Here is an 18,758-nt window from a genome sequence, read left to right as displayed (position 1 = left end):
GCATCGGTAGCCGGTAGAGTGGGTGGAACCAGCGGAGGTGCCAACATGGCAGCGTGCAAAAAGTGACGAAAGGAGAAAGGCGCGACGACGCGTTAAATAACTCTCGGTGGGAGATAACTCAGCTTCCATAAAACGCATTAAGAAAATTTTTGCTGGAGGATATTTGTGAGGTGGTGTCCTTTAACATCCTAGGCATGCCACAACTTTATTGGGAGTCCCTTCAGAGCCCCTTTAATTAAGTAATGAACAGAGTTGTTTAGGAGGGCATGCTTTCAGGCTAGTTGCTGTTACATATTGCAAGGAAATTAGCTCAAAAACAGAGGCAAGGAAGGAGACACATCGTCACATGCGTCTACTTCCTTGTCTCTGTTTTTGCCCTAATTTCTTTGCAGTAGTCTTGTTTCTTCGCTAAATTCTGCTTTCTCTTGAATTCCATCTTTCAAAGACAGGCAAATACGCTGGAACACTGTAACGGGAAGAAAGCCATTGAAGAAGAGCTGGGAAAAATTGCTGATTTTGTCGGGTTTGCGCAGACACATTGTAGGAGCAAGAACAAGGCAACTATTGCATGAGTGCATCAGTGAGGCTGTGTTGTGTATGCAACTGGTCCAGTGTTGAGGGGGAACCCCCTAGGCAGAGCAGATTTGTAATGAGGGCGCAAATTACTCATTGGCATGAGTAAAGCAAAGCCATATGGTTCAAAGCAAAGCTATACAGCTTCCAGAGATACCTTGTAGTTTAAGAAAAATTTGTCCCGGTCCAGTGTTCTAACCCAAGACCATGGGCTCACTGGGACAGTTACTCTAACATATGTGACCAAGGGTTTTTCCAGCAGTAAATAATGGAGAAAGGAAAATATTCATGCTGACAGAACCCTGTGTTTTCATTTGGCATCTCTTAGTAAATTTACCTGCTGTTGGTACGTAAACAGTTGGGCAGTAAGGACTAGAGATACCAAAAAATTCAGGGGGCACTTTGACTGTCTAAAGTGGGTAGAGGCGGAAGCGTTTTCCGCACCACCTTCGCTGTTTCTGTGGCACCGGTGGCGTCACATATAATTGAGTACTAATTACTAAGTGATGACAAATCACTAATTAATGGTTAATTACTGATTAATGCCTGAATACTCATTAACTGCTAATTAATGACGATTAAGGTTCGCCTTTAGGAGTGGAGCGCATTGTAGCGCTGCCAGGGAGTCCAGGGAACACCACCCGTTCAGCGCGATGCCTTGCCCTGCCTTGCCCTTTGAACGCAACGCTTTTTGAGGAAAGGAAATGACCCAGTAATTCTCTGTCATCTCGGTGGACACCCGAACCGCGCCTAGAGGAAGGGAGGAAGTGGGAGTGAAAGAAGATAGATAAAGAGGAGCCGTAATGAAGAAAATGAAAATTGTATTTGAGGAAAGGAAATTACGCAGTGACTGTCTCACAAAATTCAGGGGGGCACTTTTTTGACGTAAAGTGTGGTCACTGATGCCCCTAAGAGTGGAACACGACAGCGTCTTGCAAGGCTGCCAAGGAGTCCATAGAACGCCATCGCCCATTCGGTTCTACGCCTAGTAAATTGGTTTTTGAGGAAAGGAAATGTATCTGTCTCTCATTTGTCGGTGGACACCTAAACCTGGAGGAGGATGAGAGTGAGTGAAGACACCGTATTCACTAGATGGGCCTTTGTTCATTCGAAACCATCGAGCTGGCATGGCGGAGTGGATAGCATGCTCGTCTCTCACGGGTTCGAAGACCGGGGTTCGATTCCTGAGCTCGACCAATTTCTTAATCGGTTTTATTTATTTATATGGCCTGACTAGTAAAGCTAATTAGGCTAATTGGGTAATTAATCAATTAACTAAGCTGAGTCCCACTTAATTGGAGCATCACTATACGATCCCTTCAATTGGTTGCATGCTTACTAGCCAAAGTACAATTGGCCCCGTTTGAAATTCGCGCACTGTGACGTCACGACCGTTTCCGCCAATTGAAAAGCGTGACATTTTCTGTCGACAACTGCTGCTTACAACGATGAGACATTAAAGGCTTCCGCCTTAATATTTGCTTTTGTGTTTTCTTGTTTCAAACGATGCATTATACATTGGTATACATGGAGCACTCCATGGTATTTGCCTACAATGATTAAATAATTTATAATTTATAATTGAATTTTATCTTGACATTGTTGTGGTTTTGGTTTCATCAACCGAATGATGGCTAGGACATGTGGTTAAACTTTAGGTCACGTGAAGCACAAAAACACGGCAGTATAACTACTGATGTGTCATTTGTTGCAATTCTAGCCCCTGAAGCAGGCTGGCTTAAGTGCTCTAGTGGGTTAAAGCTACACCAGCACGTATGTGGCAGATTTTCCTTGGGTCATGTGGCCTAAAGTACAACTGCTTGTCACAGCTGTCATCAGTTGATGAAGCCCAAACAGCATGAGAGAAGAAATTCAATTGCAGATTATTTGGCGGTTCTAATGTATTTATTTATTTATTTATTTTCAATACTGCAGGCCCCTTTACGGGGCCCTAGCAGGTGGGCATACAAAACAGTTACACTGAGGCAAGAACTACATCACACAACACAAGGAAATTTCAAAATGCGGCAAGAACACATGCAAAGATAAATCTGGTAGAACAGTGGTTCATTTGCCTACCTGAGGACAAACTATGTATAATCGGCTCCAGACAAGGTTACCATATGAAGTGATCAAACACGGCTAACAGTGAACAACATGCACGTAGAAACGACAACAAAAAATGAAAGAAAAAACCTTGGCGCTCAAGACAAGGTACGTATATGATGGAAACAATAATAATACTGAAGGATAGCGGACAATCGAACCCAGGAAGACAAACTATGACTACGCAAGGGGTGAATGTCTAACACTTTGTTGTAAAGGCAGAAACGTGCAATAAAATGGGGCAACGTGCCTCTGAATCCTGTCCCCAGATTGACCCGAGTGATGCCATGAGCTGGCAGCACTACCTGTACAGCAAGCTGGGCAGCCAGCGGTCGACCCCCGTGGGGCCCAACGCGGTGGTGCCCGTCGTCTCCCAGGACCAGCTGGTCGAGCGCATCATGGACATGGCCAAGGTGCTCTACGGACTGCACGTGGTGAGTGCACCAACACCTGCCTGCTTCAGTCTGGGCTGCCAGGGCTTAGGTGTTGTCGAGGCCATGTTGACAGCATTATTGAAATAAGGGAGTAATTACGCATTGACATCCACCCGAGCGCAGCCATACAGCTACAGAGGAAAGCTATACAGCTTTCTCAGAAACTTCGTAGTTAGAGAAAAATTCTTCCTGGTCCGGGGTTCGAACCCGGGACCACCGCTTCACCGGAGCAGTCGCTCTACCAATTGAGCTAACCGGGACGGCAAGCTTATGGTAGGGCGAGAGCGAATTGATCAATATCATTGATCAATTCCCCTAAACATTTTACCAACACTGTTCCCACTTCAAGTTATTGATCAATTCGCTCTCGCCCTGCCATAAGCTTGCCATCCTGGTTAGCTCAATTGGTAGAGCGACTGCTCCGGTGAAGCGGTGGTCCCGGGTTGGAACCCCGGACCAGGACAAATTTTTCTTTAACTAGGAAGTTTCTGAGAAAGCTGTATAGCTTTCCTTTGTAGCCGTATGGCTGTGCTCGGGTGGATGTCAGACAGACAGACAGATTTATTTGACATCATGTGTACACAATGTCGGGAACATGGGCAAAAAGCCGGAAAAAGCGAGGCTTGTCATGAGTAATTACTCCGTTATTACAAATCTACTCCACCTTGGGGGATTCCCCTAAACATTTGACCAGCATTATTGAAAGACAGAAAAGAAATGAGTGGTAGGTCACATGTGGCGCGCTGTGGAACACTTTCAGGCCTTGCCACTTTTGCACATTGTGTTTTAGAGTGTAGACCAGTTCACCTGCTGTTTAACCTTTCCACTAGGAAAACGACAATGTTGAGTTGGAGAATAATATGCAATGTCACAGAGCGTAATTTCCTCTCCTGGCGTGTTTCCCCTTCGGAGAGTGTGCTTGATGTGGCCCTTGCTGTGTCTCTGGGCAGCCTAGACACTTGCAAATTGTGTGTTGCTGGCAGTAGAAATAAGTGGGAAGACTGGTGTGCCCGTTTTGTAGCGGGGGTTGATTAGTGCAGAGCTGCGTGTGCGTTCTGTGAAGCAGCACTGACCTGTGGCCCTGTCCTCCTTCAGATCGACCACGCTCAGGGGTCGCAGAAGGGCGCCTATCGCAGTGTAGTGTCCACACAGCGCAAGCGGGCCGTCATAGCCTGCTTCCGAATGACCTCGCTCCACAGTCTGCCCAGGTAACTGGCGCACACACTTGCCTGCCTAGAGGTTGGCCTCTCCCCCCTGGCCTGGCTTTATCTGCTCCTCCCCAACACTCCATGGTAACACACCTGGGTGGGCCCCCCCTCTAACACTGCGTGCATCATCTGGTCTTGGCAGTTTGGTTTGCTCCTCGTCCTTTTCCACGGAGGTTTGTCAGTGTCAGCATTCCAGGACATAGTATTGGAGCAAAATCGTGATCTGAGCTAGTTGGTACATCTTCACAATTTCACCAGCTCTGTGACGAGGAACAAAGACAGAGGAGGAAGGACAGGGACAAGCGCTACTAACAACTGAAAGTTTATTCGAAAAAGCACAGGTTATATGCTCGCAACTGACAACCCAAAGTGCCTGCGCCTCCCGCAAAAAGCACGCAAAAGAAAGTTACGAATCTAGATAAGAACAAGGTGTGTTGCTGGGCGAGTTGGTTGGGGTACATCTTGAGAAAAAACAGCGCTTGTAGACAAAGGACCAGAACAGCGCAGTTGTGTGTCCTTCTTGTTCTGGTCCTTTGTCTGCAAGCGCTGTTTTTTCTCAAGATCTAGATAAGAAATTTCACACTTACGAATCTAGATATGAAATTTCACTCAAAATTTCAAAATAAACTTTCAGTTGTTAGTAGCGCTTGTCCCTGTCCTTCCTTCTCCGTCTTTGTTCCTCGTCGCAGCGCTGGTGAAGTTGTGAAGACATAGTATTATACTCTCATGTTTTAGGCTGTACTGCAGGACCAGCCGTAAAGGGCATGATTACCAGTCGTCTGCATTGTCGGTGCAACACTGCGCTGCACTGGTTGCTCAGCATGCAGTGGCGTCATACACAATGCAGTATGCAGCCCCATCCCATGATGACGCCATTGGAATGCACCATGAGACCAAACAACACTGATGTCACACACCCTCTGCCAGAGGGGAAGAATAATGAATGAATGGTATCATATTCAGCACTGCAAACAGCTGTGGCTGAACCTTCTCGTGTTTCACAGTGGTAATTACCCACCCCATGAGCTCTTTTTTTATTGCGAAAGCAATACTACTTGCACTTTCACGCCTTTGCCGTGCCGTGGCCGTGACCACCATTGACCTTCATTTGACCTTGATTGCATTAGATTGGATTAGATTAGGTTGGATTGGACTGGATTGGACTGGATTGGATTGGATTAGATTACATTACATTGGATTGGCTTGGATTAGATTGGAGTGGATTGGATGGGATTGGATTGATTTGGATTGGATTGCATTGGATTGGATTGGATTGTATAACCGATGCATCACCACAAGTCTAACCACAAGCACCACCACCAGCTACACTACCAGCTGAACCATGGCGTAGGTACGGATATTGCTTTCGCAATTACCAGGCTTAACCGAGCTAAGCCACAGCGAATTTTTTTTCACCTTTCATACCACATCACTTGAATCTTAGGATGAATTGGCAGCATATGAAATACTGCTGCAAAAGGTCCCGAGCTTTCTGCTATTTGACGTTTGTATTTGATTGAGCAGCAACGCTAAGCTAACCGTATTCAATTCAGTTTTTCAAAATCAGTCACCGACTTGCTTTTCGGACTCTCTAGGGACCACAAAAATGTCAGAAAATTTGGGCACTCCAAAAAATCTAACTTTGCCGGACAAATCACTTCACCAGAAAAGTCCTTTATTTCAACTTCTAAATGCCAGTATGACGGAGGAAGGGGTCAATAGTTTGGGCACATTCTAAGCTTGTAATCTTGCTTCATATCATGCACGAACGATGAATGGTGATCGTTCTCATGAGCTCAGTGTTTGATGGCTATGCTGCCATTGACATGTCGTGGCTGAACGCATGGACTGGGACCAAGTCCAGGCACCTGCTGTACGGACGGCTCAGAACGAAAAGACGATTGTCCACTAATGTTCATGATGTTTCTTCAGCTCTGGGCACCAAAACAATCGTTCTTTAGAAAGTACATTTTTTGGTGAGAAATTTGGTTTAACCCGATTTTGAAATATTCTGTTCATCATCATGCAAGCATCAGGTGAAATCAGGTTTTATCCCAAAACGAAGTCTCCTGCTTATACCATCCTTGTAAGCACAGCTTTGTGCAGAAGTTATGTTGTCAAGACGTCCGGAAGTACAGTAGGTATTTCCTCAATTCTCACATGCACCTTTTTCCCAGAAAAAATCGCCTAAAGATGACATGCGTGTTAGAACTGAGTATGAACATGGAACTATGCCACGAACACCCTATGCCATCGGCATCACAAAATGGCGGTTCGGTATTTTTCATAGAGTTTCTTACTATTACCTAGAGGGAAAGCCGGCGACGCTGCACTTCAGCCACCATGGACGCTCAAGGCATCATGGGCCGGTGAGCTACTTGTTGCGGCACAGTCGTAGTTTATTGGGAACACACAGTGGCACTACTAAGACGTTTTATTCCGAAAACGCTGTTTGTGTGTGCACAGACGACTTTGGCGCGAACGCAGTGTGCAAAACCCATAGTAGTAGAAACGCGACAACACACGACACCAATAAAAGGTTTCACTTTTATGAAATGCCATTAAAAAACGTCTTAAAGTATCTAAGCAACAACATTTTTTTTTAAAACGTATTTACTTTTAAAAATGTGCTTGTTAATTACGAAATATTAGTTTTTATAGTGTTCAATGCTTGGCCAGTAGGAAAGCTAGCCATCTCTTATTTTGGGGAAACTTTGCACTTAAAGGCTTTTCTGCTCGTTTGTTGCAATTTACAGACAAGATTTATTCACAAATGAAAATTGGGTCACTGACCAAGTCGAAAGATGAAAAATGACGTTTCGGGTCCCATACGGGGCCCTTGTTCACAATAAGGCTGTCACAGAAGAAGGGATGGTTATATACGCTTCAGAATCTTCTGCAATCTTTTCACGTAAGTATGATGTAGCGTGCCCTGATTCTTGTTTAGCGTGTTGGCCGTTGTCTGGATGATTAGGGATTCTAGATGCAGTCTTGCAGATAGGGAACACACAGTGGTCAGTGGTCAGTGACCCAATTTTCATTTGTGAATAAATCATGCTTCGCCCTGACCAGACGGTGTTCCGTCGAACCTTGGACAATTTACAGACAAGATATTGAATGTTAGGATATTCGTATTTATCGAACAGCTTTATTTTTGCACTATTTTTTGGCCAAAAGTTGTGGTTCTGCAGTGGTTTGCTCACCGCCCCATGATGCTTTGTGCGCCCATGGTGGCTGAAGTGGTCATGAGGGGCCTCCATGCAAACTCCCATAGACGGCTTGCCAGCTTTCCCTCTAGGTAATAGTAAGAAACTCTATGGGTATTTTTTGTGCTCGGCTATTATTAATACACAGTGTAAGAATAATTTAGGTGTTGACAATGACTGCCCGCCGTGGCAGAGAGCACGCACAGACCTTCTTTGCCCTCTAGTACACATGCGCTGACCACAGCGGTGCTCTGCAGCACCCATTCGCTTGTGGAATGGCAGACGCGGCTAAGCAGCATGCCCGGCTTTTGGTACCATTTTAGGCTGTGTTTTTCAGTGCCATGCACTGTCAGAGTGCATCACAAGGTGTGGACATTAGGCTCTCTGCTTTCACACTGTCATGGGCTCCGTGCACGAACAAAGTTTGCTGGAACTAGTTTTTTGTTTCGCGGTTTGGGACCAGCTGCAGTGATAATTGTGCAAAGGGTTTACAAGAAACAGCCAAGATCTCTCGATTCTCAGGCATGGCATTGACTGGCTCGACAGCTGGGATAGAATACGGTAGCATTACAAAGGACATGCTTTCGAAAATTAGCACCTGTGAGGGGCTTCGAGCCACATTGAAGCCTACGATGGATCTTTGTGAGGTGCTCCTTCATTAACAAACAAAATGAATGAAGACCCTATTGAACGGTTCTTTGGCAAAATGCGGTTGGCAGGAAGCTAAAAGGATCATCCATCGGTGCCCACCTTCATGCGGCTTTATGAGATGTCGATCTACAGTATCCTTAAACCTCCAAAGTATGGCTATTGCAAAGTCGTCGATGGTGAAAAACCATTGTTGGACGCATCGTTTTTCAGAGCCCTCCTTAGAACAGACGACACAGCGGCATCATGTCCTGCCTTCATCGATCAGATTAAAGAAAAGCTGGGCGACCTCCTTTCAGTGAAAGATCAGAAATGTGAAGACATCATTCGCAAACAAAAATCGGACGGAGGGCAAGTTACGGACTTCATCCTTTACTCTATTGCCGGTTTTTTGTGCAGAACAATACGAAAAGTAAGCAGTTGCACTGCTTGCTTATCGGCCTTCAGTGTAAAAACTCTTTCGCTGAAGCAGCTCTCACAAAAGTGAAGACCAGAGGAGGCCTTACCCACCCTAACTTGAACATATTTTATCTTCTGAAGGAAACAGCGCGGCTCTTTTTGTTTAATATTCAGACTGCCACACTGTGTACTGGGACACTATAGACGCAGTGATTGATAAATACACGGTGACTTTCCCATGTACTGGTCACAAGGAAGAAGTAATCGCACATCTTCTCTACTATTGCGTCAGCATCCATACCAGGCAGCATTGCAAGCACACGAATGCAATCATGACGAAGCAGCCTCAAGAAAAGAAGAAACAGGCCAAGCTGTGTTCGACCAAGATGGTGGAGGTTCCATTACTCTGTGCATCATCCAAATAGATGGTTGCAGTGATCAAGATTGCTGTCACTGTCTTGCCTCTAGACTACACAAAAAAGCAAGTTGTGAATAATTGTGTTTTGGGCATAATGTAGTGAAAATACGCAATCATATCTCTCAGAAAGGGCATACTTGTAGTAATAAATCTGTTCGTTCCAAGGAATGGCTATTCAGGAAAAAAATACCAATTGCCCCGTTTAACTTCTGAAAGCAACACATGGATATTAATGGATGCCACATTGGAGGGCTCCAGATTTAGACCACATCAGATTCTTCACATCACACAGCACAGGGGCACCTTTTGCGTTGTTTTGCGGCCGCCGCAAGTGGCATTCAACCCTAGTCCGGCTCCTATGGTTCACCCTAGCGTTCAACCCTAGCTCGGCTCAGTAGTCGAGCTTCCTAGTCATTAAGGTATCCTTGGGCTTAAAATTCTGGAGGTCATGAGGTAAGTGAATGAAATAATTGAAGCTACTATTGGCGGTCTCGGCTCTCTGTTTCTATGTGGAAGAAACCACTTTTTGAAGAAGCACCTACAGAGGCACACTAGATGCGAGATGTCGTGGCAGCGGAGCATTTCATTTCCTTCGGTGATCTCGTGGCCAGTTCCCACACGCTGTACAAAATTGGTGCCTCAAAACGTGGTGGTATGAAAGGCAGAAGACACGCCCGTAATGAAGACATGCCGGTAATTTTCATAATAAATATACAGCTGCATAATTTGCATGACCCTAGAATGCTCAGTGGAGAATTTCGTGGCCCGACATTATTGAGGTCAGCAAGTTGCTGCATTTATTCTCAGCTGACACCCGCCAATCCCAGTTTAGGTTCGTCCAAATATTTTACCTCTGCGCATGCATGCCAGCCTTTCCTTGAGGGAGACAACTGAAACAACACAGCTCAGCATTTTGACAGGAGTAACGCCAGGGCAATTTCAACTAACTATTTTCGCGTCGCATAGCTAAATGTGCACTGCACTAGCCATTAAAATGTTGTAAATGTACACTTGGTTTCCTTTCGGTCCCTGCACCCATTTGTATAATGGTGAAGGTGTTCTGCAACGCACCACAAGAGCACGGATTCTATTCCTGGCTGCGGTGGCAATCTGTCGGGTGGAATGCGGAAACGCTCTTGAGGTTTCTCTGCACGTCAGAGAACCCCAGCTGGCCGAAGTTAAGCATGTTCTCTACACAGCGGACATCATGTCACAGCGCCAGCGCATTACACTGATCAAGCAACATCTCAATGTACGCACAGGCTATTTGACCCAAATGTGGGAGCATGCATGTTGGTTTATATTTCAGAGTCAGTATAGTTAACTATGCTCACAGAATTCTTGCGGATGAATGAAAAAACTTTGCAGTCAACGCATTTCGATAACGAGCTTGGAAGGATCGCAGGGCAGCATCCTCGCGGCTGTTCCACCCATTCATGCAGTCGCATCAAGTAAAACACGAAGGAGCCTAATATTATTAGTGTCAACAGCAGTTTCAATCCTCCTGTGCCGTACAGAACTTAACAAAGTGCACATACACGCCACGGCACCGAACGATCGTGCAACACCTGCATTACGGCCGCCGCAACTCAGCGACCAGACAGGACCCCATTGCCTGGCGCCATCTGTCCGCATTCGAGAGAAGCACACGGAGGAGAGAACAAGATCTGGTCACGCTGCCACTCACAGTGCCCGCACCTAAATATATTCTTACACCGTGCACTAATATTACCATATTACTGAATTTACTAAGGTAATCACTAATAGAGTCAGGACAACCTTACTTCACTTCACATCACTTTAATTTCCTTAAAGACCCCTTGTGGGCTGTTACATAAGGGGTGGCTTTTTATGAAGTACAGGCGTTCACTGCAGTGATAAACCTAATGATAACGCAGGTTTTTGTTGAGTATTCGCAACAATGGATAATATCCAGACTATCAATCAGGTAATAGAGAATTGTGCAGAATATAACCAACCCTTATATATATAGCGTTTGTTGATTACGAAGAAGCATTTGACTCAGTTGAACCTTCAGCGGTCATGCAGGCATTCCGGAATCAGGGTTTAGAAGAGCCTTATGGGAAAATACTGGAAGATATCTATAACGACTACGCAGCTACTATAGTCCTCCATAAAGTCAGCAATAAAATTCCAATAAGGAAGGGTGTCAGGCTGGGATACACGATCTCGTCAATGCTATTCACTGCCTGTTTGCAGGAGGTATTCTGGGGCCTGAATTGAGAACAGTTGGGGATAAGAGTTAATGGAGAATACTTAAGTAGTCTGCAATTCGCTGATGACATTGCCTTCCTTATTCACTCTGGAGATGAATTGCAAAGCATGATCAATCAGTTAGAGAGGCAGAGAAGTACTGTAGGTCTAAAAATTAGTATGCAGAAAACGAAAGTAGTGTTCAACAGTCTATCAAGGGAAGAGCAGTTTGCGATTGCTAGCAAGGTGGTGGAAGCAGCAAGGAAATATGTCTATTTTGGGCAGGTAGTGACCACTGATCCAGATCATGAGAGGGAAATAACTAGAAGGATAACAATGGGATAGAGCGCATATGGCAGGTTCTCTCAGATCATGAATGGCAGTTTACCAATATCCCTGAAGAGAACAGTATACAACAGCTGTATCCTACCAGTACTCACCTATGGGGCAGAAACGTGGTGACTAACAAAGAGGGTTCGGCTTAAGTTAAGGACAACGCAGCTAGCTATGGAAATAAAAATGTTAGGTGTAACATTAAGAGATCGGAAACGGGCAGAGTGGGTGAGGGAACAAACGCGGGTTAATGACATCCTAGTCAAATCAAGAGGAAGAAATGGGCTTGGGCAGGGCATGTAATGTGAAGGCAAGATAACCACTGGTCCTTAAGGGTAACGGAGTGGATTCCAAGGGAAGGGAAATGTAGCAGGGGGCGGTAGAAAGTTAGATGGGCGGTTGAGATCAAGAACTTTGCCGGGATAGGATAGCTGCAGTTGGCACACAGGACAGGGTTAATTGGAGAGACATGGGAGAGGCCTTTGCCCTGCAGTGGGCGTAGCCAGACTGATGGAGATGATGATGTCTACTGCATTCAGGCTGAACTCCAAGCATGTGAAAGCTATCGGCTAGGCGCAGGCAATGGCGACAAGTGGAGAGCGGCGTCATCACTGGAAGCGCTTGCTAGGTTCATTGATTGTTTCCGTGTCCACAGTAAATATTTCTCGTTGCCCTGAAATGCCCACACAATTAGCCGATCAGTTTCCGTTTCCAGTTTGTCACATAGCTCCTCCTCTGAGATCTATCTTCGTGTAAGCTAGGTCATCAGCTTTGCTGTAGCTGTGAGGCAGAATGGTGGAATTTAAGGAGTGCCATCTTCTTGCTGGTAGCGGAGGGCCAACAAAATTTGGAGCTTGCTATGAGCAGGTGCACAGCAGGGTGGGATCGGTGTGGTGCTTGGTTTCCAGTGCAGCTCAGCTGGGGAAAGAATTACTCGCTGTAGGCAATGAGTGATTTTGGATTTCTAGCGTCTCGAGCACAGAAACTGTGCTGGAAAGTCTGTTTTACTTGGAAAGTCTGTTTTACTTTATTTTGAAGTTGAGTCATACTGGATAAAATATTTATTCAAGCTGCCTGTTCTCGTGTACCGTTTTTGCTGCTTCAATTTTTTTCTGAATATTTTACCCCACATTATGGACTTGCCCTGCAAAAGGCTTGTTTGCTCTGGCAGTCGCTTTCCTGGACATGCCGTGGACTGTGCGATAGTAACTTCTGATTCTTGCAGTAACCGCCAGAACATGCCTCCAGCATTTGGACAGGCCATCGAAATACTTGAACACCCGGGACTTTTCAAAAGATATATTTAAGAGCACTTGAAACCCATTGAATTTGGGTGCAGTCCTCAATTTTATTCAAAAGTATTGATCCACCTGACCTTGCAAATTTCTACATAGTGGTGAAGAGTTGAAATCAGAGCTGCCAATCTCGCGGAAATAGATTTTTTCTGACAGGTGCATTTGACAGGTTCCAACTTTGAATGCGTCACTCCTTTCCTTTTCTTCTTCCATGGCATTAGCTGCCACTTTGCATGTAAGCTTTTGCAAAACCATGATCGAGTCGAAGTGTCGCTCGCTGTTCAGTGCTAAGTGGATTCGCACCTTTTGCTTGCGTTCTGTTTCCCTCGAGGTAGTGTGTGTCATTACTGCCATGCCTTGTAGAAAGTGCTGTTCCAGCCTGCCTGGCTTGAGTTATTCGTTTTGAGGAAGTGCATATCGAGCATCGATGTTTCTAGAGTGTGCTAATCGGCCCACAAGGGCCATCTGAAGTACTGCAAGCACCTTGCCAGATCATATGCATGTAATAGCAGAAGCACGATGGCAAGTTTGGTAAGCACTGGTAATAATTGTCAGGAATGCCTGCACAGGAGTGTGAGGATGGTTCACTTTGACCTCGGTATAATAGAAAAATGACATCAACGTTAGCAGGCAAATTCATTTGGAGCACATGACAGAACTATATATGCTTCTCAGTGAATCATCGGCTGTGTAGTCAAAAGCCATAGTGGCCTCCACTGTGTGCCAATATCTATGAAGTTGAAGGCTTATGAGTCAAGAGTATTGTTACGGTGCATAGTTGCTAGGTGAAGACGACGTTGTTTTGGGACGTTCGGCAGTGGACGACGACGAGGACGTGGCAGTTTGTGCTGGAGTGACTTAGCTCGGTGTGCCTTCTGACTGTGGCCTGTCCCGTCTGCCGCTGGGCTAACCCCCCGTAATATTTGGTGGAGGTGCTGGGTATCCCACCGGGACCCTGCCCTGGACCTCCGCAGCGGTCGTCAGCTTCGAGCCATCACTGTGCCGTCCAACCCACCTCCGGCCGCAGCATCACCACCAGCGCCGACCGTTGTCGTGGCGCAGCCTCGCGACCCGGGCACCTTTTGTGGCACCGATTACGTCGATGTCGAGGATTGGCTCGCCATGTATGAGCGAATCAGCAAGCACAACCGCTGGGACACGACGCTCATGCTTGCTAACGTTATTTTCTACCTGGCGGGCACGGCGCGCGTCTGGTTTGAGACGCATGAGGAAGACCTCACCTCTTGGGACAACTGCAAAGAAAAGCTCAGAGACTTATTTGGCAAACCAATTGGACTCAAGCTGGGTGCTAAAAAAGACCTTGCTTCTCGAGCACAGTCATCTACGGAGTCATACCTCTCATACATCCAGGACGTCCTCGCTCTGTGCCGAAAAGTAGACAGCGCCATGCCAGAGACCGACAAGGTGGGCCACATCCTGAAGGGGATTGCTGATGATGCATTCAACCTTCTTCTTTGTAAAGATTTTGCAACGGTTGACTCCGTCCTCCAGGTATGCCGGCAATTCGAGCAGGCAAAACATCACTGTATTGCTTCTCGTTTTGATCGCCTTCCGAACACCGCAGCGACATCCTCCTGCGAAGACCTGCCAACACTGCGACAACCGTCCCGTCCTGCCAATTTAACTAGAATCGTCCGCAGAGAACTGGAAGCTATGACTCCCGTCACCTTCGCCCCTCAACCGGCCGACTCTACGATTGCGCTAATCCAGGCCATCGTTCACCAGGAGTTTGCGAACGTGGGCCTCAATTCTGGCCTGCCGTCTGCGTCGCCCTGTTTGCCAAACACCGCTCCACTGGTTGCTGCTGCTTCACCGACTCCGTCCGTACTACCACGTTACCGCTACCGGAATCCTGCAGATTGGCGCACCCCGGACGACCGCCCAATCTGCTTCACCTGTTCGCGTGTCGGCCACATTTCCCGTCACTGCCGCAGCCTTTGGTTTTCACCACCTCACCTTCGTTCCACTTACGATCGTCGTGCAGACTACGGACCTAGTTCCAATTATGATCGCCGTGCCGGCTTCGAACCACGCCAGACGTCTTCCCGTGCTGAGTCTCCGCACGCTTTCGACACTTCGACCCCGCGAAGGTCCAGCCGCTCGCCTTCCCCTCAGATCCGCCGCACTCGTTCTCCGCAATTTCGACGCCCGTCCACTCCACCCATACCTGGCTCTCACTCGGAAAACTAACCAATGCAGCAGTATGGTCTGTCGTTGTAAAACTGAAAAGAAAGAGAAGTGGCAAGCGAGCATGGCAGTCAAAAACAAAGTACACTCTAGCTGGACCACAGGAACTTGTGCGCAAAAGCTAAACTGCAAAAGTTGTTTGTCTTTACTGGTTTGGTTTATGGGGTTTAGCGTCCCAAAGCGACTCAGGCTATGAGAGACGCCGTAGTGGAGGGCTCCGGAAATTTCGACCACCTGGGGTTCTTTAACGTGCACTGACATCGCACAGTACACGGGCCTCTAGAATTTCTCCTCCAAAGAAATTCTAGCCGCCGCGGCCGGGATCGAACCCGTGGCGGCTCATCTTTACTGGAGTCTGCAGTTGGTCCCCCTAAAGATACTTAGATTAAACATGACAAAACGTTTCTGTTTTGAGCTGATTGGTCAGATACGAAAAGGCAGAGATGTTGCCCATAAAAATTTAATTAGGTGCAAGCTATCGAGCATGTCTACTCTAAAAGACTTCGGGTATATATATGGGGAAATACCGTGTAATCCACTTATAAAGATACCATAATAACGATATATCGCTTATAGCACTAAAATATTTTAGATTTATTAATTCTCTCATTGCCCTTTGTAAAAATAAACCATATATAACAAAACTTGCCACCCTGTATACACAGTGCCCGGTGACCTTGAGCATAGCAGAAGCTTGTAAGAACGCTAACATCATCTTAAAGGGACACTGAGGAGAGCTCTATTAATATTTTTTTATAGCAAAATCCGATAGTTCGGCATTTCATGGCTTTGTTGCCACTTGGCCGGCAGCGAAAGATGCATTTATTTCTAAGAAATTTGGATTCGAAGTTGAAATAGTTTTTCCCGCCGCTCTGATTCAAACTTGGGATTCTGCTATGACGACACAGAACTAAGTGACGTGAAACATGACATTCACGTGACGTAACGCAGACTCCGTGATTTCTGGCGGCCAGCAGTGCGGCCCAGCAGCAGCCGAAAAGAAAGCTACCGCCGGCCGCACGTTGAAGGCATCTATCGGCTATTGCGGCCGTCGCTTCGTTTACATTTGCACCGGCGTTTTGCCAGCGTTACAATGGATCCCGTTCTCGAAGTCGTCAACGAAGTTCTCGCAAATAGACGCCTTTAGCATACCGTGTACCTTGTTACCGTTAGCGGAATACCGGGAGCCCCCGTACCGCTGAGAGCAAACGCTGATTGGTCCCGGCGCTGCAGGAGCGCGCATAGCTTTTGGGTACGTGGCGCCATCTGGCGACGTCAAGGAGATGCGCATGCATTTGCTGTGCCTCAGTGATTCGTAGCTTCTCGTGTCCTAGTGTTGCTAGAAGTATTGGTTCTAGCAACACTGTTTTGTCCTATGACACCATGAAGCTTGTACTTGCGAATTTGGCCTGTGGCAGCGATACCTGTATTTTGGTTCTTGCTCTTTTCTATGTTACAGGAGCTTTGTTGTCAGTATGAATGGCGTTTTTGTAATCAGGAGCTGGTATTCTGTCGATGCAAGTCAACTTCAATTTCTCCTCAGTGTCCCTTTAATACATGAGATAGGAGACGTCAAGGACTTGAAAAATTACAGACCGATCAGCTTACTCTCTGTTGCCTTTAAGTTATTTACTGAGATAATACTAATTGCTAATAGAGTTGGGACAACCTTAGACTTCAATCAACCAAACTATCACTCAGGCTTTCGTAAAGAGCACTCAAGAATAGACCATATTCACACTATTGATCAAATGATCAAGAAATGTGCTGAATATAACCAACCCCTGTATATAGCATTCATAGATTACGAGAAAGCATTTGACTCAGTGGAAACCTCAGCTGTCATGAAGGCATTTTGGAATCGGGGTGTAGAAGAATTTAATGTGAAAATACTGGAATATATCTATAATGGCTGCACAGCTGCCATATTCCTCCATAAAGTCAGCAATAAAATTCCAATAAGGAAAAGTGCAAGGCAGGGAGACACAATCTCGCCACAGCTATTGACCGCCTGCTTACAGAAGGTATTTCGGGGCCTGAATGGGAACAGTTGGGGATAGGAGTTAATGGAGAATACCTAAGTAGTCTCCAATTCGCTGATGACATTGCCTTGTTAAGTCACTCATGACATGAATTGCAAAGCATGATCAATGAATTAGACAGGCAGAGCAGAACGGAGGGGCAAAAAATTAACATGCAGAAAACCAAAGTAATGTTCAACAGCCTAGCAAGGGAACAGCAGTTCGCAGTTGGTAGTGAGGTGCTGGAAGTAGTAAGAGAATATGTCTATTTAGGGCAGGTGAGTACCGGTAGGATACAGCTGTTGTATACTTTTCTCTTGAGGGATATTGGTAAGACTGTCATTCGTGATCTGAGAGAACCTGCCATATGTGCTCCACCCCATTCTTATTCTTCCAGCTATTTCCCCAACAAATGCTGTGCATCTTCTTTTCTCATCCAAATCATGCAATGTTGTGGAAGCAATGCCTATCATAAGTTATAAGGCAGTTGAACTCATGAAGGCCATGTGAGAATGCATCACCTAATGTGGGTTTGGTGCGTGGATGGTGCCCATCTGTTTAAAACCCATGTGCTTGAGGAGGCAACAACTAATTATACTCCATGCAAAGCACTGGCTCATCACAAGTCATTCTCACATGGCCTTCATGAGTTCAACCGCCTTATAACTTGTGATAGGCATTGCTTCCACAACATTGCATGCTTTGGATGAGAAAAGAAGATGCACTGCATTTGTTAGGGAAATAACTGGAAGAATAAGAATGGGGTGGAGCACATATGGCAGGTTCTCTCAGATCATGAATGGCAGTTTACCAATATCCCTCAAGAGAAAAGTATACAACAGGCGTATCTTACCGGTACTCACCTACGGGGCAGAAATATAGAGGCTAACAAAGAGGGTTAAGTTAGGGACAACGTGGCAAGCTATGAAAAGAAAAATGGTAGATGCAATATTAATAGACAGGGAGAGGGGAGAATGGGTCAGGGTGTGGGTTGACAGCATACTAGTCAAAATCAAGAGGAAGAAATGGGCTTGTGATGACAAGATAACGGGTGGTCCTTCAAGATAACCAGTATAACCAAGGTGATCAGGATAACCAAGCACTGTCATTGTCACCACCGCTGGAGGGAGGAGGGGAGAGCTTGCTTGGGCGCCTCTTTGAGCAGCAAACGTAGTTTCTGTCGTTCTTGTATCGTAACTGCACCAAAGAAACACGTTCGCGTAGAGAAGAAACACACAGCACATGGACGAACACTGCACTCGCAACTGGCTTCATTGGTAACAGTGCGCTGAATGTAAAGGTTTTCTACGCCTGCACATCACAGAAAGAAACATACAACACACGCCAAAGTGAAGCCAGGAACACCTTTTCTTTTTGCCAAGAGAAGGTGAAATTCTGTTGTGTACAAAAAAAATGGAAGCATGGCTAATGAAGTAATCACCTGTCTTTCTCATGTGATAGGCCTCCAGGAGTCAGTGTGTGGTTCGAACTCCACGAGAACTCCTGGGGAGTTGATGGCAGTGGCTGCATGCATAGAGCAAGATGTGGGTGATGTGGATGCATTTTTTTCTTTTTCACTCCCACTTATAGCACAAACCACTTATAACGATTGGATTTGCTGGTTTTCATCAATATCATTGTAAGTGGATTGGACCCTAAACGTTTTTTTTGTCCTTGATTATTACATCATTGTGG

The 18,758-nt window shown here is 46.1% G+C and overlaps 1 protein-coding gene and 1 non-coding gene across 6 annotated transcripts in view; one reads left to right on the top strand and one right to left on the bottom strand.

Moving 5' to 3' along the window:
* LOC149326691 (ryanodine receptor-like) overlaps positions 1–18,758 on the top strand; it is a 539,764-nt gene that overhangs the window by 395,765 nt on the left and 125,241 nt on the right. For 4 of the 5 annotated variants that reach the window (XM_089562900.1, XM_089562898.1, XM_089562897.1 and 1 more), the window contains exons 86-87: positions 2,949–3,113; positions 4,209–4,321. In XM_089562900.1, coding sequence (XP_089419026.1) covers positions 2,949–3,113; positions 4,209–4,321 — 278 coding nt within the window. The remainder of the gene's footprint in view (positions 1–2,948; positions 3,114–4,208; positions 4,322–18,758) is intronic. The other variant, XM_089562899.1, reaches the window with a different exon arrangement.
* Positions 3,300–3,373, bottom strand: TRNAT-GGU (transfer RNA threonine (anticodon GGU)). Its single transcript has one exon. It is a non-coding gene; the product is annotated as a tRNA-Thr (tRNA).

Source organism: Amblyomma mixtum, chromosome 10 (assembly GCF_055824585.1).
Source record: "Amblyomma mixtum isolate Tamu chromosome 10, ASM5582458v1, whole genome shotgun sequence".
In the NCBI taxonomy this organism is placed as follows: Eukaryota; Metazoa; Arthropoda; class Arachnida; order Ixodida; family Ixodidae; genus Amblyomma; species Amblyomma mixtum.
Note: the sequence above shows the minus strand (reverse complement) of the source record. Positions and strands in the feature narration are given on the sequence as shown.